The sequence below is a fragment of the Ochlerotatus camptorhynchus genome, unplaced genomic scaffold (genome assembly GCF_037179485.1).
Source record: "Ochlerotatus camptorhynchus isolate MF236.1 unplaced genomic scaffold, CSIRO-AGI_Acam_v1.1 ptg000002l, whole genome shotgun sequence".
Taxonomy (NCBI): domain Eukaryota; kingdom Metazoa; phylum Arthropoda; class Insecta; order Diptera; family Culicidae; genus Ochlerotatus; species Ochlerotatus camptorhynchus.
Genome location: NW_027040494.1, coordinates 3,834,892 through 3,859,170, shown reverse-complemented (window position 1 = coordinate 3,859,170; position 24,279 = coordinate 3,834,892). Strand labels below are relative to the sequence as shown.

General features: G+C 39.8%; 1 protein-coding gene and 1 pseudogene across 1 annotated transcript in view; both read right to left on the bottom strand.

Annotated features, from left to right (window-relative positions):
* LOC135703224 (integrin alpha-PS5-like) overlaps nucleotides 1-3,676 on the bottom strand; it is a 39,147-nt gene extending 35,471 nt beyond the window's left edge. The window contains exons 1-2 of the mRNA XM_065224384.1: nucleotides 3,120-3,676; nucleotides 2,457-3,059 (exon numbers count right to left, since the gene is read on the bottom strand). Coding sequence (XP_065080456.1) covers nucleotides 2,457-3,059; nucleotides 3,120-3,624 — 1,108 coding nt within the window. The 5' untranslated portion in view covers nucleotides 3,625-3,676. The remainder of the gene's footprint in view (nucleotides 1-2,456; nucleotides 3,060-3,119) is intronic.
* Nucleotides 3,677-12,604: 8,928 nt separating this feature from the next.
* LOC135708535 (5.8S ribosomal RNA) lies at nucleotides 12,605-12,755 on the bottom strand (annotated as a pseudogene).
* Nucleotides 12,756-24,279: the final 11,524 nt, after the last annotated feature.

Genomic DNA, 24,279 nt, shown 5'->3' with positions numbered 1-24,279 from the left:
TAGCGACGGTCACACGAAGTTTGTTGTGCCTAACCTTCGTTATTTCGGTTACGGCAGAGAATCGCTTTGTCAGATCATCAGATATCTGAACAACATTCAAGGGTTTGTTTTTGGGCTGAAAATAGACAACCCATGGGCCAGTCGAGTCATTCGGGTAGGCCCGCAATCTGGTGCTTTTCTCATCCTGCCCATTGACAGACTGAGACGACGAACCAGGGATGACATCATCATTATTCTGAGATGAATGGTCATCCATGTCGTCTTCTGACAAAACATCCATTTTGTTCAACTAGTGGGAGCGCAAAACGCTCTCCCACTGAACGCACAGACACAATACACAGAAAACACTACAAACACAGAAATACAAAATGAAAATTTAACTAATGGGGAGGAAAAGAAACAAAAAAAAAACAAAAACTTATCTGATACTACTATACTACTACCACCGAGCGTTATATGTGTAGGCGTTTACACAGATGGCTGGAAGAGACGCGCTGCGTGGATGACCTTCGTTGTGGTGCACTTGATCGAGGCTCGGTACTCAGCGCACACAGGCGCACGATGATTGATGAACGATGTAGATGTAGAAACGGGTGCTCACACTCGATGATGATGATACGTAAGCGGGTATGCGTGAGCGCGTATGCGTGACCACGCAACGATGATGCCCAAATTGGTTTGCGAATTACCAATAGCACGGATTAATCGTTCCGAAAATGACACTTTCTACTACAAAAAAACTCACTTTTCGATCAATTTACCGGGAACTATGCCAGGAGTCACTTAGTGAGAAAAAACTGATAATTTATATCAAGCGAATACCGAGAAAACTTCCAAAACAACGGAGCGCGAAACAAGTCGACCGTACTTCTTGCTAGGACGCAGTGAGATGTAGACCAGAGGTTAGGGGAATCCCTTTAAACTAGCCCATCTGGCTAGCCATTAACACATCATAACAAGCTATGACCGACGTAGCGATTGTTAAGGCCCTGATTAAAAAATATAATAAAATTAAATTACGTTCTCGAAAGCAGTCAATAATATATCCCAAACTGGATCAAGCGTGCACTCTATGTCGATCAAGGTTTTCTTCGGCATCTAGCTTGGTATTGAACACCTATCTGCAACGGATCGCCTTCCTATTCTTAGGAAGTTCCACCAGGGTCCACGTTCCGTTATCCATCAAAGCATCGTACTCCTCCTGCATGGCATCCTTCCACCTCTCCGCATCGTCACGAGACCTTGTTTCTTGACGCGTAACTGGGTCATCGGGGATTGTGAATCATATTCTACAAAATTGTTTGCCGTACAAAAATAAATATTTTTGCTGAACATTGTAACAAGCTATCTCTTAAAATTAAAATATATATTCAAAAATAAGACATTATTAAAAAATACCTAAAAGATCGCGTGCTGCCACATGTATTTATAAATTTTCGGCAGTAAAATAAGTATAGATTCAGAATCCTTCCTAAAATTTTGCGCCGGAAATAGTTATTTGAGGAGCAAATACCCCTAAAAATATCGATTATTTAAGAATAACTTTTTTGTTTCAAGAGATAATTATTTACAATGTTCAGCAAAAGCATGTGTTAAAACATGCAAAATATAAATGTAGAAAAACCAAAATTGAAGGATGCCAAGAAAATCAGGGGCTTTTCACGAAAAATGATACATATCTCGCAATTTATAAGAGCTACAAATTTTGAGTGTTGAGCAAAGTTGCTTAAAATAACATTTTCTACAACTTTATTCAAGACGTTAAGTCTCTATCTGAATTAGATAAAAACATATTTTGTTATCTCACTTTTAGGTAGATTAATCACCAAACCGTCTACATCAATATAAGCGGATTAACATATGCAAAAACATCTTCAAACAAACTATACCCCTAAAATCAATGTTTGAAAAGCTATTAAAAAAGCGCACAAAAACGGCAAAAAGCAACACTGTGCAATGTATCGAAAAGGCATGAATGGATCATATTGTAAATAAGATATATTTGATCTACGTCCTTAACTGTCTGGATAACAATAATGTGACACATAATGCACAGAATTACACTTCTCGTTACCAGGTCAATCTTCGTCATTGGCGAAAAAGTGAATGGGATTTGTACGAAGGATTTTTTGAGAATCAATTCTTCCAGTGACGATGCCAAAAAACAATGTTGTCAATATCGCGTGGTTTTTTTTCAATTACAATGACAAATCGCAGCACTGGCTAAGAGCAAACATGATGGCTGCTGATATGCCCTATCGCTTAAAATTTTTAAGTGAACAAATATCGAACATTTTTGCAACAGTGCTTATGAAATTGGGACTTCTTGTTTTGTGAGAGTCGATAATTGTGCTCTTGAAATTTTGAATTTCGATGATAATGCGATCAATCATAAATAAGGCTTCCACAACGATTCACCTTAACAACTCGTACATCGAAATACACTCCACACTTACCACTGTATCCGTCTCGATTGATATCTCCTAAAGTTGATATTGAGTATCCAAACTGTCCACTTCCTGTGTAGTTCGACTCCAAGCTTTGCTGTTTCTCCAGTATGACCAGTCCTTCCGAATCGAACCCCCGATTTATGTACACAAAAACTGCTCCATGATCACTCACAGAATTCCTCGACAGAAAAGGAACTCCAACCATTACATCAACGATTCCATCACCGTTAATATCCTCTGTACACAACGAGTATCCATAATAATCACCAAAACTGTCTGAGGAGAGAACACTGTGTATTTTCATACGGGCTGCTTTTCGAGGAACTTTCTCCACTTGAAACACATAGACCTTCCCTGATCGTGGAGCACCGACTAAGTAGATTGTGTTGTTTTCCACTAGCATCGAATCTACACTGTATCCGAAGTAGCCATTTGCTTCCAGCTGGGATGAGTTCACAAGCATTCCTGTCTGTAAGTCGCCACTGTAAACAATCACCGATCCTGTGGAATTATACCCCGGCATACCGGTCAGTATTCCCAGTTGATTGTCATCACGTCGAAACACGCGCACTGCGAAACCTTCCAGAGCCGTGTCTACCGCAATAGTCGCTGTGAAAATAATAATGATAATTTTCTGACAATTCAATCAAGGCGGAATGCACTAATTACATTTTCTATAGTTAAACGCTTGCATCTGGTTGTAGGTCGTTCCGTTAACTCTTGTATAGCAAGCACCAACCATAGCATAACGGTTTTCATCGGCGGTCATCCTTGGAGCGCACGCAACAAACACCTCCTCATTTGCCAGGCCATCTAAAGTAGCTCCGAAATATTGTCCCGACATCAGTATTTCATTCACAAAGCTCCGATCTTCCATTTGTAAATAGTTTTCACAGAAGCCCGAACTAACATCACATTGATATATAAGTCCAGAATTGTTAACAGCATTGTATCTTTGACTGTACGTTATCGCCCTAGGTGCACCAATAAAAACACTACTCTTCGTCAGATGTACCGCTAGCCCAAAATAGGACTTTTTGACGTGGGGGGTATTCCGGTGATTCGCCGGTTCAGTGAAGATCACATTGGGAACGGGCGAAATATTATATCCTACGATATTTCCAACAATCTCAAACGCAGTGAGCACTACAGTTAGGCGATGAGTCATCGCCATGGTGTGGTTGCTATGGTTGCACACTGTCAATGTGCTACTGCCGCTGCTGAGATTAACCGAGTCGGTACGATCGGTCGCGTGTTTAAAATGTTACTGAGCTGCAATGTGAGATATTGACTGAGTCGATATTGCGTTTGAATTGTTTGGAATGAGTAATGCCATCGTATTTAACCAACGCTAGCCGATAAGTAGTGACTTAATCATTGACTGCACGTATCGAGATGAATGAATATAAATGACTAATGTTAGGGTGGGTCCTGACAAGTTTTCACTATTTTTTTTTTGGCAGACGTCTGAACGTGAGAGGCATCAATGATATTGTTGACTAATGAAGTAGTTCGTTGGAATTTCATTCTTCAACTTAGGTTCTTTTTGAAATTACTCACAGTTCATTAACTGTTGTAATAAATAGTAAATAAATATATTATATAGACAACTTATCCAACTACATAATTCACCCTGACAAATGGAATTGTTTCCCACAATTTGTGGCTCAACTCACTGAACTAAGATAATATTCACAAATGAATTGATCTATTGATTATATCGTGGTTTCAGCAGTGATTTGCAAGATAGGGTGTGTGGTTCCTTGTTGCCACACTGGCAGTTGACCGGATAGTTTGGTAGAGTGGTGGTCTCAATTGGAGCTACCGTTGGAGCAGCACAACTTGTTGATTCGGTTTTTGGTGGACATTCAGTTGCTGTTAGTGGTGCCATAGGATTCAACGAGAATTCAGTTTCACCATTTGCCAGAGTATGTACTATCCGCTGCAGTAAGTCTCTGGGTAATTTGAAATGTGTGTCCTTGGGAACCTGCACACATATAGAAACTGGAAAATGTTCGTTGTTGTCTTCGCATGGTACCAAGGTGCCATAATGTTGACTCGGAAATGAAGCACTGTTGGCACCAATTAAGACCGATAACAATAAGCATGTCAGATGTTTAATCATTCTTGAACTTAACTATGATTGCCTGGAGTGTGGGTAAAGAACTGATCCAATCATAACCACGCTTCGTTATTTATATGATAGAAGTAATCATTCAATATGGTAATGTACACGTGCTACTACATAAACACAAACCAAAGCGTTCTTTAGTGTAAACATATTATTGTGTAGGGCGTACGACTTGCATAATGTAGAGGTTTTTTTTCGTAGGCCGTTGTTTTTTGCGACATCACGTGAATGACATATTGTTTGTGTGGACTCTTAGTTTTAGTCGGTCATGGCACAGAAATGTGATTCAGATGTTGTTACCGAAAACCATTTTGCGGTGAGATATACAGTGCTTTCCCGATTTTTTCAGCTCCCGATTTTGTCAACCTGCAGATTTCAATCAGTTGTACAGTTTTTAAACATGAATCCTCAAACTTTTCACTCTGAATGATTTTTATTCTTACCCTTCGCGTAAATTTGAATGTTAGGGGAAGTGAGGGTAAATACATAGAGGGTAAAATGAACAATTGACGATTTTAAGTGTTCATGTATTAAAATATCAATCAATATCGGAAATGCTAAATCTTGAAAAAATATATGTTCAGGTTGTGTGACTTTAAGATTATCCAATCCAAATGAATCAATACACAAATCCGCCTAAAGTTCTGCGAAACCGTGTGAGGGTTGCTACGGGATATTTTAGCTTGGATTGGATGTTTAACTTGGAGAATTGTAGAGTCAAGCGGAAGCCTTTTGGTAAGAGTGGACAATAAAATAGAAAACTAGCTAGATAGAATATAGCTCAACAGAAGATGTCATCAACAGTGAACTCGTTGTCGAAACATCCAGAAAGGTGTGCATAATTATGGACGTTTTATGCAAATGTGGGGTATACAATTGCAACAGTAAACTACAGTAGTTCAAATTACATAGATCGAATTTATGAAGACAATTTTCATAAAATTGTGAATAAACAAACAAAGAAATGGAATCATGTGAATCAGGCATTCCTAAATAAATACAAAGGTTATTTTCATAGCACCACTAAGCTATAGTCGGGATGATGCGACATAATGTTATACTAGAGAAATAAAGGGTTGCCTACAACATTTTTTAATCTATTATCAATGGAAGGGCTAAGCCTACACACTTAGAAATAATTGCCGACTTTGGTAATTTTTAACGAAATCTGAACAGCTGAACTGTTCGGTAAAATTTATGCAATTCAATTTCATTGCTTCTCAGCTACTTTGAAACTAAATCTCCACTAAAATTACAAGATCTGATCATTTAAAAAGGTTGAACATGTTTTGAAATTATTTTCAAATTCAATAGCCTTTAAAATGAAGGACAAAGTTTTACCGAACGTTCAGCTGTTTTTGTTTCGGTAAAATTTACCGAACACGAAAACAAAACCTTAGTGTTTATCAGCGCTGCCATTTATACAGATTTATCTGTATTATACAGATTTTTTAATCTTAATACAGACCCGATACAGAATACAGATTTATCACAGATTTTTAAATTACAATACAGATTTATACAGATTTTTATAAAATGCTTGAGAAAAAAAAATTCAAAATTTATAAAAACAAAATAACTTGCTCGATTTTATCAGCGTACCCCCTTCTCTCCAAAATTAGGAGGACAGAGGACCAACCGCTTTCGGATGCATATGGAGCTGGTAGTAAACGATTTGAGATTGCATGGGGATTTACAGTATTAATTGAATATTTCCAATATAAGCATGTATGTTAAATACAAGAAAAGTGCCCGAGCACATTAAAATGGTACAAATACAAGTACTCGTAAACATTTTACTTGCATTGAAAATGTATTTCGTAAGAAATTGCGGATGTTCTGATATTCTTCATACTGCAAAAATGATTTTACCAGCACTGGCGGGGCGACATCTCTCGACTTTTCGGTGTAACTACCACACAAATGATGTAATTAATTGTATTCAACTATATTAAAAATATCAAATAGTAATGAACTCGTGCACTTTTTTGCATTTAAAACTGCTTATCAGGAAGATAATGAATAGAAACTAAAATCTCCATACATTTTCAAACGGCTTCATATCACTCTTATAAATAATTACGGACGATATCACAAATGGCGCAATTATATCCCGTATGGTTAGTACGATAGCCCGAATAGGTGGTTAAGCACTTTTTATGGTTATTTTGTATGCACTGTATTTGTAAAACAACAAAACATGATTAATTAAGAAAAAAATCGTCAATACAGAAAATACAGATTTTTTAATAGAGTGGATACAGATTTTTTATAAAACCACCTGGCAGCTCTGGTGTTTATGTAAAAAATTATAACCAGGAGCATTTCCTAGAATAAAACAAAGATTTTTTACGTAGAACTACGTCTTTGTCGACTACAGTTCAGCTTCGAACCTGTTCGGATACGGTTGTGTATAAGTTTGTTTCTGTTTTGTGCGTGCGTTCGCTGATTTTGCCAGATTAGCGCTGGCACTCTGCCTCCCGGACGGTTATACGTGTGTGATTGGTGGTTTTCTCGCTTTCCGAGAAGTTTTGGAATCGAAAAAGAAAACGTGATGCATCATGTTTGCAGGCATCAGAAAAGATGTCGCTATTTGCGTTGTTTGTTTTTTTCTTCGCTTGTGCTCCCGGTACAGAAATTTGTGGCGTCGCGTGTGATAGTTTTTGATTTCAGTTTGTTTACGCGTTGTATGATTTTGTGAGCGGTCGCTTCGTGTTCGCGTCATGGAGCAATCGACTACATTCGACCAGAGGATTGATCCCCGTAGGGCGGGTCTATGATCGGAGCTACTACACCAAGCGTGACATAGCTGCTTGCAAGGGATTCAGTTGGACTGATTTGGTGAGATTGTTCCTTTTTTTTACTTTTGTCTATTTAAACTTAATTTCTATGAATGCCTATCGTTTGGAATCATTTGATTCGGATGAGACTCTTAACTTTTATTTGTTTACATTGTGTTTCAATCGGTATTCTTAAAGCAAACCCCACACGCATCAATATATTGACGCGAAGGGGAATTATTGACAATACTATTGATGATGTGAGTTCAGAAATATTGTCAATCTCGATGTATTGACGTCAATATAGAATGTATTGACAATACGATTATTGTCAATAAAAGCAATCGTGTAGGGTTCACTTAAGAACTTCACAAAATAAGGTTTCAATATTTAAATTGAGCAGCTCGACTAGCCTGGTGGTTGCCACTTTTGCTTACTGAGTAGAAGACCGTGGGGGATCAACATTGTAAAGATTCCCTATTTTCAGCTTTTTTACAGGCTGGAGTTGTTGTTTGAACCATTTAGTTTATCAATTTAATTTATCTGTATAACAATTATTCACAAGCATTCTTCCAGGTCAATTCAAGAATAGTTCCCAATATTCACGATCCTGTCAATCTCTCCGCGCATCAGACTGTTATTTTTCAATAATTCCACATAATTGTAATTTCATACCTTCCTCCTTCAAGATGAATGTTTAAGGTACACATACTTTGCTAGCTGACAAAATGGGGTCATTGCTGCATAATTATTCTCTTTTTGCAGCCTTCATTCAGACTGGATCTATTAATTTAAATTATTTGAGTTTTCTTCCAGCTCTTTGATGACGGAACATCACTAGATTTATACTGTAATGATTCACTCTTACAGCTTTCACCCTAGTTTTGTCTGTTGATTTGATTTGTTTGAATTGGTTTTCAGCTCTTTGGTGTTGGCAGTCGCGTGCGATCAATTTTGCTCATGCTCATGCTCTAAGTTTATTTTCAGCATTTCGATGATGGAACGTCTTCAGATTTATATTATAATGGGGCTTATTACGGGTGTCGCATCACGGTGAAAAGTTGTCACTTGTCACGGTGAAGTGATTCCCATTTGATTTGTACGGTAATCACGGCTCTTATTCTGAGTATCACTTGCTTATCACCGTGTAGTGACACCCGAAATAAGGCCCAATGATACACCATTTGGTTTTGTCTTCGGGCAAATCCAAGTATAATGCATGATAACACTGATTAATTTAAAACCATGGTCGCATCACTTATCAAGGTGAATCCTGATCCAACGAACCCAACTTACTAACAAAATCTCCTTTTCTGTGTCTTTTGTTGGGGTGCAGAGGTAAACACGGCCCACAAACAACAAAAGTCACTCCAATATTCCTTCCCTACTCCCACCTGATTGCAAGGACGTGGCCGGCGCCGTTATTGATCTACAACATATAGAGTCACTGAAACTTGTACAATGAGAATGGACGGTCACTCCCAGCCCCATTCAGTTGATTCATTGTACAATTTCACTGATTCTGATCAATCACGGAGTAGCAACCATTGATATGTGCAGTCAATCTAAGCTAAGCTAGCTATTGGTTATCTTATATGTATAGTGTTTATAGTACTACATATCTTTCATTATTGACTTTACATCATTTAATATTATTGTAAATTACATTTTATTATACTTAATTCTTAATCTTAGCTATTATGAGCGGCTCCAGGGAAGCATAGTGCCAGCTTGAAAAGAAATCTGAATCGTTCATTATCTGTTTTGTAAAAATCTTGTGTTCATTGTATCTTGTTACATGGCATTATAACGCATTTTCAATATTACATTACATTTAAATAAGTATTAACCCGGTTACACACATTTCAGGTCATCCAGGTCTTAAATAAGATGGGATCCGTTCCTTTTATCAACAGTTGTGATATTGCATCATATGCTGAAAATATATGAATTATCGCGTATTTCTGTTGTTCATTACATACCAGGTGAGGGCTTAATCATGTTTTGCCGTCTAGTGTTTTGGTTTTGAGATGCTCGATAACCTTAGAGGGATCGGTTTTGCTTAATGAGCAGAATATCATGGGTTTAATCAAAAGCTCTCCCACAACATAACACAACACAAACATATCAAGTATCATTCTAGCTAAAAATATTTATTTGCATAATATAACCTGGAAATTTCAGGGTTACATCTTCCTTATTGGGAGCTGAGGAGACATAGAGCTGCATCATATTGTATGTAAAATAATTATTATTTTCATTGCGGAATACCAGTTTTTTATCCATATAAATGTATTTTCATTATTACGTATTTTAATGTTCTGATATATTTCATTTCTCCATTACATATTTTTACTATATATATATAAATAAATACTGGATTGGGATGGAGCATCAGGGTATCATTTGACCTGGAACTGGACGATTGGAGTGGTATGACAACCGGAGTCTAGGAGGGAATAAACATTATCATTTTCTTTATCCTACCGATTCGATTGTGATGGTGTGAATTCTACTCCAACAGTTTCATGGAGATTGACGCGCCCTTTTTAACAAACCATCCTGTAGGAAGCTTAATAAGTATTGCGAATTGCGTTATTCGATTTGTTGGATCGTATCGTTGGAAATAGATTCTTAAATTCCCGTGGATTTCGCGTAAGTGCCTCTGCTTACAGGTCCACCCCACCGTTTTTGGCCCTTCATACAGAGATATTGTGAATTCAGATCGGTAGCTCAAATTGATCTTGCTATTAAGTGGAGCTGCATACAAGACAAGATCTTCGAAGGGATGGTGGCTACCTTACATACATACATTACATACATACATACAGAACTACGTCTTTGTCGACTATACTGGGGTGCAAATCAAAACATATGATCGTCGATTCTAGTTAAACGAACCTCATTATGGCTTTCAATCCCCTTTCACGAACACTCTATCAAAGCTCTTTAAATTTGTTTAAAATGCGTTATGTCCCGTTTTCGATCATTTTTTTAGAAAAATATATGGATGGAAGATAAATTAGAAATATGACGTGTAATCTTCAAGTGTTTTGACGTGAGAAATGCTTTAAATGTGTTATTTCATTTTCCGTCATATACGTCATGAAACCTCTGTTGATGTGTTTCATGAAAGAGAAAACTATCAAAGTCGAGCGCTCTTTCGCTCATCCGTTTCGACGAAGCTTGAAAGGAAGACCAATGGAGCGACGGGAGAAAGAGAGACAAGCGATTGAACATTTGTTTGTGCACGCCGACTGAGGTTCTAGAATGCTGCGAAGCTGTTCGACTTTAACAGAAAAAGAAAGCCAGCAGTCTCTTCGTCGCATCGATTTGGTCCATTGAAGCTGATATTGTGACGCCCTGATCAGGTTTACCATAGAGCTTAGGATTGGCTAACTCGTGTACAACTGCTGTTGACACGAAACCCTTCTCCACTTCAGTCATCCAAGATCTCATTCGAATATTTGCTACTAGCACCAAGATCTGTGCTAGTGGCGGCTCCATGTCGGCTTATGCCAGGCATTTCAACGCACACCACCAGACCCTCCTACTCGTTGGCGTCTCAAAGGGCAGTCGTGCGAACGCGCTGCCCCACTTGTACGCCAGCGGTAATGTATAGGCAAACGACTTAAGTGCCATCCATTTTAAGGGCTAATTGCTTCGGCAGGTGAGTTGTTACACACTCCTTAGCGGATGACGACTTCCATGTCCACCGTCCTGCTGTCTGTAGCAATCAAACCTTTAATGGTATCTATGATGCGTCGTTTATTTAGGCGCCGTAACATTACGTTTGGTTCATCCCACAGCACCAGTTCTGCTTACCAAAACTTGGCCCACTAAGCACACAGATATCTTCTACGCCGCTTATGTAGGCACGACCGCAGGGGGCCGGCTCGGCGTCAACGCTGCAATAACATCATGCGAGAATGTTATGGTACGTACCCATTTATAGGTTAAGATCATTTCGAACCTAAGGCCTCTAATCGCTTTACCAGATAAGAATAGAGTTCGAAATGTTGCGTGTTCCAGCTATCCTTAGGGAAACATCGGAGGGAACCAGCTACTAGATGGTTCGATTGGTCTTTCGCCCCTATGCCCAATTCTGACAATCGATTTGCACGTCAGAACTGCTTCGGTCCTCCATCAGGGTTTCCCCTGACTTCAACCTGATCAGGCATAGCTCACCATCTATCGTTATGTTTTGTTATGTTTTTTGCGCCTTTGGTGTTCCGGAGGACGACCATTGGCTCGCGCGCAAGATAGAGTTCTTGGTCCGTGTTACAAGACGGGTCCCGAAGGTATCTGGATTTACCATTGCGGGAAGACCGAGGCGGTGTACGCGGAAATCCATCACGCACCCGACTGCAAAATACCACGTACAGTAAGCCCCACCTCGCGGCACAGGCCTCCAGAACTGAGCGTCGCTACTGTGGGGCAAGCAACCAGCACCAGGGGGCAACTGTCGGGCGACCTTGCGTCCTTGCGGACGCCAAAGCTGTTTCGTAATGAATCGCAATGTCCTCGGGTGAAGCGGGAGACAAGTGCCCTGCGGCGAGCCGGTGGAACCGGCCATCGGATAATCGAGTTCAACGGGCTTGAGTCCTAGGCAGTTTCACGTACTTTTTGACTCTCTATTCAGAGTGCTTTTCAACTTTCCCTCACGGTACTTGTTCGCTATCGGTCTCGTGGTGATATTTAACTTTAGAAGGAGTTTACCTCCCACTTTGTGCTGCACTATCAAGCAACACGACTCACTGGAGAAATCTTCTACCATCAGCGCCGTTCTACGGGCCTATCACTGGTAACTGGTAACCGCTGGTAACGGCAGATGACGAAATCTCCAGTACATGGAACCAGGTAGATGCGCAAGTGCATCACCTCTGCGTGCTGAGCTCTTCCCGTATCGCTCGCAGCTACTCAGGGAATCCTTGTTAGTTTCTTTTCCTTCCCTTATTAATATGCTTAAATTTAGGGGGTAGTCACACATTATTTGAGGCCTACTGGGTTGGTTGGTCGGTTGGTTGGTGTGTGATGGAATACAACATAGACTACTACCTAGTGGCCGACCTACGGGATGTATTCATCAACCACGTCCGCCGAGGAGGAGGAGGAGGACGCGCCTGACTATCTTCAATGTTTTACCGCCACCGAAGGCGGGAAAACATCACTACGCATACTGCGTGCTCCTGTCCACCCGAAGTGAAACGCGCACGCACACGTATAGTTGAATAGATAAATATAGGAACTCAAAATGTGTACATCATACTGCTGTACGATGTGCAATATGCGTTCAACTTGTCGGTGTTCATGTGTCCTGCAGTTCACATTCTGATGCGCATTTAGCTGCGGTCTTCATCGATCCACGAGCCGAGTGATCCCCTGCCTAGGGTTTGGTTTCAATATTTTCGAGAGCAACAAACAATGGGGTAAAACACTGGTTTGGGTATATCTCATGCATGCATGCATGGGTCGGGTTGGCAAATCATCGCGGACTGGCACTGCGCACTGAACGGTGTGTAAACGGTACGTTCGTACACGGGTCGAGCGAGCGACACCATACGAGTAGCAACAACAACAACAACAACCGGCGTGGTCACAGAGTCCTCAGAAAACACACACATGGTAACGTGCTCGTACAGGTGGTACGTACGGCGGGAGGCCGACACCAGACACACGTTCGATCTGGACACAGGAGAAATCTCTTGATGGGTGAGAATCATACAATAATGATCCTTCCGCAGGTTCACCTACGGAAACCTTGTTACGACTTTTACTTCCTCTAAATCATCAAGTTCGGTCAACTTCAGCGAGTCAAATGTAATCCCGAGGGACTAGCAAATGTTCACCTTCAAAGAGCTCACTAAATAATCCATCGGTAGTAGCGACGGGCGGTGTGTACAAACGGCAGGGACATTATCGACGCTAGCTAATGACCAGCACTTACTGGAAATTCCAGGTTCATATGGACCATTTCATTCCATAATCCCGACTAAATGAGTATTTCAGTGATTTCTCGGGCTTGGATACACGCTGCTGCTCACATTGTAGCGCGCGTGCTGCCCAAAACATCTAAGGACATCGCTCAATCTCATTTTGCTGAACATAAATTGTCCAATTAAGCAGAAGTCATCCTCGATGAGTCAGGTCACACTACACCGCCGGCGGGTGCGAACGGCCGAAGCCGCCCACGGCCCAACCGGCGGTTTCAACATCTGACTGCTGATAGCGTTCTATTTAATTTGATTGAATCACGTTCGTTATCGGAATTAACCAGACAAATCATTCCACGAACTAAGAACGGCCATGCACCACTACCCTTAATTTTGAGAAAGAGCTATTTATCTGTCTTACCTCAATAAGTTCGGACCTGGTAAGCTTTCCCGTGTTGAGTCAAATTAAGCCGCAGGCTCCACTCCTGGTGGTGCCCTTCCGTCAATTCCTTTAAGTTTCAACTTTACAACCATATTTCCTTTGGAACCTAATTTTGGTTTCCCGGAAGCTACTGAGAGCACCATACTGTAGAGTCTCCCAATTGCTAATTGGCATAGTTTACGGTTAGAACAAGGCCGGTATCTAAGCGCCTTCGATCCTCTAACTTTCGTTTTTGATTAATGAAAGCATCCATGGCAAATGCTTTCGCTTTAGTTAGTCTTACGACGGTCAACGAATTTCACCTCTCGCGCCGTAATACTAATGCCCCCAACTACTTCTGTTAATCATTACCCCTTGATCTGGATTACAAACCAATGAATATTAAGACCGAGGTCATATTCCATTATTCCATTCAAGATTATTCTCGGCCGTAGGATAGCCTGTTTAGAGCACTCTAATTTGTTCAAGGTAATAGCAGCTGGGCTTGTGGAGAATACTATGCACCCGATGAAAGGCATCAGCGCCACACTACGCGCGGCCGCCAAAACGACCGGCCCACCCAGTGTTATAGTCGCAACAATCCAGTGACCTACTGCCATCATTAGGAGTAGCACCCGTGTTGGACAAGAATAAACTTCGAACGTTTTAACCGCAACAATTTTACTATACGCTAGTGGAGCTGGAATTATCGCGGCTGCTGGCACCAGACTTACCCTCCACTGGATCCTTGTTGAAGGATTTATGCTCAACTCATTCCAATTATGAGACATCATAAAAGAGTCTGATATTGAAGTATGAATTTATGTACGTATTTATAAAGATTGCAACGATTTTTACCTGAAATTATAAATTATTTTGTTGGACGTTTGTTCTAATGTCTCAACATTCGAAATTCTATGTAGCTCGGTAGTACTACACCAGGGAGGGAGGCAACTTAAAAATCATCTTCAGAACTTTGTTCTGAATCTTTTGAAGTGCTTTTTTCCTGGTAGTGCAACAACTAGACCATATGGCACAGCGTTAAGCATGACTGGTTTAAAAATTTGTTTAAATATTAGAAGTTTATTCGTCAGGCAAAAATTGGATTTCCTGTTTATAAGAGGATACAATCATTGTATATATTTGTTACATTTGACTTGAATGCCCTCAATGTGACTTGACCAAGAAATTATAACTCCATTCATAGTGACTATGTGACTAGTACTAGGTTTCAAAAACAAAGCTCTAGGCTTATGTGGAAATATTATAAGTTGAGTTTTGGAAGCATTGGGAGAAATCTTCCCTTTTGGAAATCAGAAGAGAAAATATCCAAACTTTTCTGCAGTGCACTGCAAATAACACGAAATCTTCTTCCTTTAGCGGAAGTACTTGTGTCATCGTCGAACAAAGATTTGTGGCAACCTTGAGGCAAATCAGGGAGGTCCGAAGTGAAAATGTAATGCAATATTTAGCACAAGAATGCTACCCTGAGGAAATCCAGCTCTAACAAGTAGTCGATCATATTTGGAATTTTGATAATTTACCTGAAGAGTTCTGTCAGTTAAATAACACTTTGAACTAATTTCATAATATAGAGTGTACAATTTAGCAATCAAACCTTCATGCCAAACACTGTCGAATGCTTTTTATATATCTAGAAGAGTAACTCCAGTTGAGTAGCCTTCAGATTTGTTTGAACGAATTAAATTCGAAACTCTTAAGAGTTGATGAGTAGTTGAATGTCCATGGTGAAATCCAAAATGTTCATTTGCAAACATTGAGTTCGTATTGATGTCAAGCATCATTCAATTTAAAATTATCTTTTCAAAAAGTTTACTTAATGAAGAAAGCAAACTTATTGAATGGAAGCTAGAAGCTTTCCCGAGAGAAAATATTCAGATAATCTCGAGCAACCTGATCCTCAATAGGATTAGTAAGACCCAAACTGAAAATATGAGAACTCTCGAATTGCTTAGCAAGCTTCTAAGCTTTTTCCAAATTTGTGATTAAAATTTTACCACCTTCATTAAGCGCTGGAATAGGTATTTGAGTTTTTTTTTTCAAATTTTTTTGAACTTGGGTCTAATTTAGGAACATTATTTTCAAAAGTTTTGTTCCTAAGGGTGGAGAATCGCTTTATAATATGTTTTTGCAAATCCCGTCAGATAATTTTCATGGCAGGATTGCGTGTTCTTTGATATTGTGTCCTACGGACATTTTTCAGACGGATCAAGCCCTGCAGATCATCGTATATTATAATTGAATCGAATTTAACCACGCATTTTGGTACTGAGGCAGCTCTTGCTTCAACTACAGAACTAGTCAGTGGTTCAAGAGCATAATGAATGTCATCTTTGGTTTGCAAAGGAATGTTTGGATCAAAGCTATATTCCATAAATGTTGGGATTACAAATTATTTCTTGGAATATTTCAAAAGTTACGGGAAGATGATCAGAATCGAGGTCAGCATGGGTAACCAATTGGCTACAAAGTTGACATAAATCAATTAAGACCAAATCAATAGTTGAGGGATGTTGGGCTGTTTGGATATTGAATAGTGTAATAACCTGCAGAACAAAATCTTGTTTATTCGTCTCAACCAGGAGCTTCTGCAGAAAGTGGATTTTAATAAGAGCTTAAAAGGAAATGTAAATTTTACATTTGATTTCTTTAATTTCTTTGTTTTATTTTATTTTCAGGAACCGTTTTTTTTTCTACTGAACATGAATGCAAAAGCGAATAAAGGTAACGCAATAGTGATTTTGGACAAAGAGGACTATGACAATCGGATGACGAAAAAATTAATAATGGCCCATACAGGCCATCTATGGATAAACATGTGGATACGTTGAAAGAGTGCAAGGCGTTTATTGGTAACACTACGAATCAATTGAAAGTTTCAAACCCTATTCTACCTAGGATCAAAGGTTTACCAAAGATTCACAAACCAGGAAACGAAATGAGGGAGATTATCTCGGCTGACGGATCCCCCATTCATAAGCTTGCCAAATGGCTAGTAAAGGAATTTCAAAATATGCCTAAACCCTTTACCACTCGCTCAGATAACAGCACACAGGAATTCGCAAATCAACTTCAGGCATCAGGAGAGATTCGGGAAGATGAAGTCATGGTTTCATTTGATGCCACAGCACTTTTTTTGAGTGTACCAGTAAAGGAAGCCATCAATCTTTTAGAGGACTGGCTTCTGAAACAACGGGAGGATTATGCTTGGAAATACAAAGTTCGGTCAAATCTCAAGATTACTCGTCTTTGTGTGGACGAAAATTATTTCATTTTCAGAGGAAATTTTTATAAACAAACTAAAGGTGCTCCTATGAGCAATTCGTTTTCTCCATTTTTATTTGAATTGTTCATGGCTAACCTAGAACCTTGTTGCCTAAGTGTTGGTATAGGTACGTGGATGACATTTTTAGCATTGTCAAAAGGAAAGATTTATCCAAAATGTTTGAGGCCATAAGCAACGCTCACAAGGACATCAAATTTACTCACGAAGAAGAGAGAGACGGCAAACTCCCCTTCTTAGATCTTCTCATCATCAGGGAAACGTCTTTGTTCAATTTCTAAATCTATAGGAAACCAACAAATACAAAGAGAGTAATACCAAGCACTTCAAACCATTCCCAACAACACAAAATGGCCACCTGTCAACACATGATTCACAGGATGCAAAATCTTCCTCTTAGGAATACAGGCAAATCAAAGGAAATAGTTCACATTTTTTAAATCGCTAGACTTAATGGGTATCAAGAAAAAAAAAAAACAATTCAAGCAGTAATCGATAAAAGAACAAGGGATCGTTTTAGGCATACTTCGACAACTCTTACACCAGTAATTGAGGGTTTAAAACGGGTAGCGGTGAATTTCGACAAAAACATTACTAAACCATTGATTTCGAAGTTTTGGCCTAGATCTAGTATTCAGCAGCAGGACAAATCAGCTGAAGTCACTGTTAGGATCAACAAAAGATTCAATAAATGTCTTAGGGAAAGCCGGAGTCTACAAAATCTCTTGTCCATATTGCAATAATATCTACATTGGTCAGACGAAAAGGACTTTGGAAACAAGGTTTAAGGAACACATCGCAGGGGTAAAAAAGAAGGCTAACGAAGAGATGGATAAAGGACTTCATTATAAATTTAAATCCAACGTTGCAGAACATATATTTTCAGAGGGGCACAATTTGACAAAGGATAACATTAATATCCTGCGGAGTGTATCTTTGCCTTGAAAACTAGACGTAGCAAAGAGTTTAGAAATATTTAAACATAATCCATCAACATTGCTTGGTCAAAGAGATCAAGGAAACGGATACTCGAGACTCTTTAGCATGCTACCATCAGCTTTTCGGATGAATTTTCGAACTTTTAACCGAATGCCTCTCATCTTGTCTTTGCCACCACTTCTCCACATCAGAAGGTGTTTTGATTGTTTTGCCACATTTTTTCAATTTGCGCTTGATAATCGTCCAAAAATTGTCAATGGGACGACAATCTGGACAATTTGGTTGATTGATACTTTTCTCAATAAAATCGACATTATTCTGCTTATACCATTCTATGACATAGCGGTTGTAATGGCAGTTGGCTAAGTCAGGCCAGAACTTTACGGGACCTTCGTGTGCTTGAATGAACGGCAAATTTATGTTTTGGACACACTACTTCTTGTAAAGTTGTCTATTCATAGTCGCTCCAGTGATGAAAACCTTTATTTTCTTTCCGCAACTGCAGATGCCTTGCCAAATCATCAACTTGCGAGCGAATTTATCTGCAAATACAAATTTGAATTTATCCGGAGCATCCTCCTTACGTTTAGCAAAGTAAAATTGCTGGCCCGGAATTAGTCCAAAGTCCATTTTTACGTAAGTTTTACCGTCCATCAAAATACATCTGTTATACTTGGTCAGAACTTGCTCGTACTTGCTCGTTTCAGCGTCCTGTTGGGATGTTTTCTGGTATGGTACGACCGGAAACCTTCTGGTATACATATTTGCCGACCTGTACTGTGTGCAGCAAAATTTAAAAGATCAATTCAATAAAATCAGGAGCAATACATCTTGTACGGATGATCTAAAAGATCGAGGGGGCCGTTTCAGTACAGAGTTTTAGGCTACTAAGAAGTCTTGTCGAAAATAAAATCGCATGAATAGAGACATGTTACAAACGTTGCAAGTCTTATGAGGGTTCAGCTTGTACCCTACTTGAACCCACATATCACCGATAATCAGCTCTACAAATTTTCAAAAAATAATCAGGATGTTATCTCTTCAAAGTATCCTGAAATCAGAGTGAAAGAAAAATACCCATGGTTGAAAGCCGACTAAACAATTAATTTTTTACCGTAAATTATAACAAAAAGAAAGAAAAATATGTCATGATAGCGGTATTTACAATATTCACCACTCATACCTATTTAATTTTACACATAATAGGGGAAATGACGGCTTCGGCATGCCAGACTATTTTCGGCAACCCAAATTAAAACACTATTTTCACTGGATTTTCTTACGAAAACACTTCGCTGAATGCATGCAAACGATTCTTTATGCTTTCAGCTTCAATTTGACTTTATTTTTACCACTGAGAAAAAGCAATCTAGCAAGGTTTTCTTGAAATGAAACACACGCACTACAAATTGTAGCTGATTTCGAGTTGCCGATAATAGAACAGCAGATTTACATGCAGCTCTAATGGAACGGTTGCCGAAGAAAAACTGGTTGCCGACAATACTCGCTCTCACTAGAGAAGATTGGAGCTTTGTAAAAGCGTTTCAAAACAGTTTTTGACAATTCTTTCGACTGAAATTGTTAGAGCAGCTGGCAGCAAAAGATTGTAAACAAACCAAATCTGCATATGTGTGCGTTCCTTAGAGCTAGAAGGTCGCTGCTTAGGTTGCCGAGAATACGTAAATTCCCCTATCACCTAACTGCCCATGCTCCCCGCTCGACCAGCAAGAGATGAGAAATCGCTATGCACGCCGCAACAGAAACTTGCTCATTTCCCATCTGCTCGTTCGTTTACTTCACACAGCTCACCATAACTGAGAGAGGTACGAGACTAGATAACGCAAAGCACCCTATCTCTTGTCTGTGCTCACGTTTTCGATGTTCAATGGATAATGAATTTAGCATCCTAAATTAACAGAAAATTATTATGAATTAATATAGCTTAACAAAAAATCAACTAATGGGTTCATAGGTAGATCACATTTTAGGAGGATTAGTTCAAATTTTTTATGACTTCCGACGTCAAAAATGTAGCAGTGCCGGTGGTGTAGTGGTAAGCGTGATTACCTCTCACCCCAGCAGGCCTGGGTTCAATCCCAGTCAGCGCCGCCAGGATGTCTTGAGGCATAACATTTCCAGGGCTGTTACAACAGGCGCGGATTTCGTGATTTTCGCGGATTTGTCGCGGATTTGAACTTTCAGTCGCAAAAATCGCGGAAATGATGTCGTGAAAATCGCGAACGGACTAACCTTTCCGTCCCGGATTATAATTTCCTGAGGTCTGTCCAATGTGAAACATTTTCCTTTTTTCCAATATGAACATAGCAATTTTCGTTGTCAAATCATAAACGAATCGTATATATGCGAGTAATTTCCATGTATACCGAATTTTCTAGGTTCTCCAAAACGTGCTGGAGTTCAGTTGATTTGTTTTACTATATCAACCAAGACTCCAATAATGTCTGTAGTATCGAAATATGTCCAAATAGATTCAAAGCGTCTATGTGGATTGTTGGCGACCTATTGCTACGTATACAAGATGTTATAGGTTCTGAAATCATTTTGGAGATCAGATTATTTTTCTACTAAATCACCCAAGACTAATCCAATATCTAGTATCGAAATATGCCCAAACAAATTTGCAGTGTCTATGTGATTCATGCCAGCCTTTTTCCGTGTATGCCAAATGTTCTAGGATTTCCAAATCGATGTTTCGATACTACAGATATTATCCTAGCCTTTGTTGATCTAGTAAAACAAATCATCTGAACTGCAGGACGATTTGGGGAGCCTAGTTCATCTGGTATACGTGGAAATAATTAAACATTATCCATATAGACACTATGAATCTGTTTGGACATATTTCGATACTACAGACTTTATCCCAGTCATGGTTGATCTAGTAGAATAAACCATCTGAACTCCAGAACGATTTGGAGAACCTAAAACATCTGGTATACATGACAATAGCTCATGCATGATCCACATAGACACTGTGCATCTGTCTGGAAATATTTGGATACTAAAGACATTGTCCCAATCTCGGTTGATCTAGTAGATCAAATTATCTAAACTCCAGGACGATTTGAAGAACCTGCAACATCTGGATTACTCGGAAATAGATCATGCATGATCCACATAGACACTTTGAATCTGATTGGACATTTTTCGATACTACAGACATTATTGCAGTCTTGGTTGATCTAGTAAAACAAATCAACTGATGTCAACTGAAAACCTATAAAACCTATAGGTACATAGTAATAAGTCGTACATGAGCTTGAGCTTGAGCTTGAGCTTGAGCTTGATTGACCACCCACGGTTGCTACTCTGTTATTGCCAGATCAGCTGTAATTACACAGAGAACCAATAGACGATGCTTGGGACTAGCAATCATCTTCAATGTGTAAAAACTGGTGATCTTAAATTAGGCAATACCAGCGCCGGCCGCGCCCGAACACAGGTCAAGAAAGGAATGGGAAGGATTGTGTTGACATGACACTCGCTTTGATGGAAGCCGAGAACACCTCTGCACTTCCACGAGGAATCACTGGGATGTTGGATAAGAGGGTTGGGTTTGCAGCAGGGTTCGTTTTGGTAAACGATAAGCTGAATTGATGTCCTAACGGTCATATAACGCGAAGGAGCTTGGGACTAAACCCACGGTCTTCTGCTCAGTAAGCAAAAACGTGTGCCACTAGGCAGACGAGCACCTTTTTAATCACCGAGTTACTGTTATTACCATGTAGTCATATTAACAAATAAAACGATTGACGAATCTTGAATGTGGATGGGCCTGAGATTAAAGGGTGATACGGTCAAAATTTGGTCAAGGGAAAACGCGTGTAAATCGGTGAAATCGTTTATTTAAAAAATCAAATTAAATTTCTTTTTCAAGTTCAATTAGTATAAAATTCAGGAAAAATATTCAGTTAGGCTTCCGCTTTTCCAAATCCGAATTGCCGGGCCTTACGCTTGACCCCTGCCATCAGATTTTGTACAGCCACCTTGTCCACCTTCTTCGCCGCAGAAAGCCAGTTTGCCTTGAACTGCTGCTCGCCCTTACCAGTTTTTTGGTCTTCTTTAGGTTCCGCTTGACAATAGCCCAGTATTTCTCAATTGGGCGGAGCTCTGGCGTGTTGGGAGGGTTCTTGTCCTTGGGAACCACCTGCACGTTGTTGGCGGCGTACCACTCCATGGCCTTTTTACCGTAATGGCAAGATGCCAAATCCGGCCAAAACAGTACGGAACAACCGTGTTTCTTCAGGAAAGGCAGCAGACGTTTATTCAAACACTCTTTCACGTAAATTTCTTGGTTGACAGTCCCGGAAGCTATGAAAATGCTGCTTTTCAAGCCACAGATACAGATGGCTTGCCAAACCAGATATTTCTTTGCGAACTTTGACAGTTTCATGTGCTTGAAAACATCTGCTACCTTTCCCCTTCCTTTTGCCGTATAAAACTCCTGTCCCGGAAGCTGCTTGTAGTCGGCTTTGACGTAGGTTTCGTCGTCCATTACCACGCAGTCAAACTTCGTCAGCATCGTCGTGTACAGCCTCCGGGATCGCGCTTTGGCCGTCGTATTTTGTTTATCATCGCGATTTGGAGTCACTACCTTCTTGTAAGTCGATAGTCCGGCTCGTTTTTTGGCTCGATGCACGGTTGTAGACGATACACCCAGCTTATTTGCGGCATCTCGGAGAGAGAGGTTAGGGTTTCGCTTGAAACTACCGGCAACTCTCTTTGTCGTCTCAGCGGCTTCCGGTTTTCGATTTCCTCCCGATCCAGACTTCCTGGCTGTCGACAAACGTTCCCCAAACACTTTAATTACATTTGTAACGGTTGATTTGGCAACTTTTAGCGATTTTGCCAACTTTGCGTGCGAGTAGCTCGGATTTTCGCGATGCGCGAGCAAAATTTTGATACGCTGCTCTTCTTCCTTGGACGCCATTTTGACAACTGAAGAGTGAATTCCAAAATCAAAATAGGAGCAACATTCTACACACACACACCTTCAAAATGAGGGGTGTTCAGGTTTTTTAAATGCAAAATTGAAAGAAATACATCAAGTTGATATTGACCAAATTTTGACCGTATCACCCTTTAGACTCATGATGTTCTGCTCAGTAAGCAAAAACGGTTGCTCTAAGGCCACCGAGCCCCTCATATCACATAATACCGTTGCTCAAATTTTTGTATCCATTCAAACCCGGAACCAACGACAACAACGAGTTTCGCAAAATACACGATACACAAGCGATTTTACCATAAATCTCTTTGATATGTAAGGACCTGGGACCGCGTTTTTCTGCTCAGTAAGCAGGCCACTGTAACCGACGATCTTTCAAATCCGAAAACTAAAAACTAAGAAAAAGTACTTAGGCCTTCATTAAGTTACACTTTCACGCGACGTTCAATGTTTCAATTTGCTCTTTACGTATTGTTCAGGCTATATATAGGCTCTTTTCAAAAGTTACGCGAGAAATACGCACAATCGTCACCTACCTCGCAAAACTGGTTCCAAACGACAACAAAGGCATAAGCAACGATGGATTGTTGAACTTTGCTGGCTGGTGTAGTGCTGCTGAAAAAAGATAAGTCTATTATTTTGGTTAGTGATCGTTTGGATTTGGGTCACCCCACGTTGTGTTTAGGTTAGTATAAATAAATAATACTATTTAGTCATATAAATCACCACAGCTCATTATCTTCAGCGTTATCGGTTTTCGTTTCTGGATCTTTAGTTGCCTCTGTGATATACTTACTTGCGGCATACTATTTTGGGAGTGTATATGAGCGTGTACCATGTACGGAAGCTCATCTCTCATCGTGATGGTGGGACATAGTAGACAAATTCCCGAGTAGCACAGTTTCGTCAGAAAAAGTTGCAACAACTTGTTTATGACTGAAATAAGTTGTATAGAAGTTTCCACAACCAATATGCGACAAATGTGCTACTAGGGTTAGAGAGAAAACAAGGAGGCATTAGTATTAGTTATATGTAAACAAACAAAACAAAAGAAGAGAAAAGGAAAGAAGAGCAGACAAATAAAAAAGGGATGAAGTAGATAACAAATAAAAGGAACGTAGGCAGATTATTAGAAAAGGCATCATCCGAGACTCGGCAATCAAATGTCACTCCCGCCGAGATCTCAGCGAAACCCCCTCCCCGCCGAGACCCACAAAGCTGAGCTCGGTAGAAAAAACAAAGTGTGTAGATAGATTAGTAGGAAAAAAAATAAATAAAACTACTTTATGACTCAAAGTGCAATGAATGAGCGTTAGTTTCGGGATCATTTCAGTGTTAGAGTTATGTTAGTT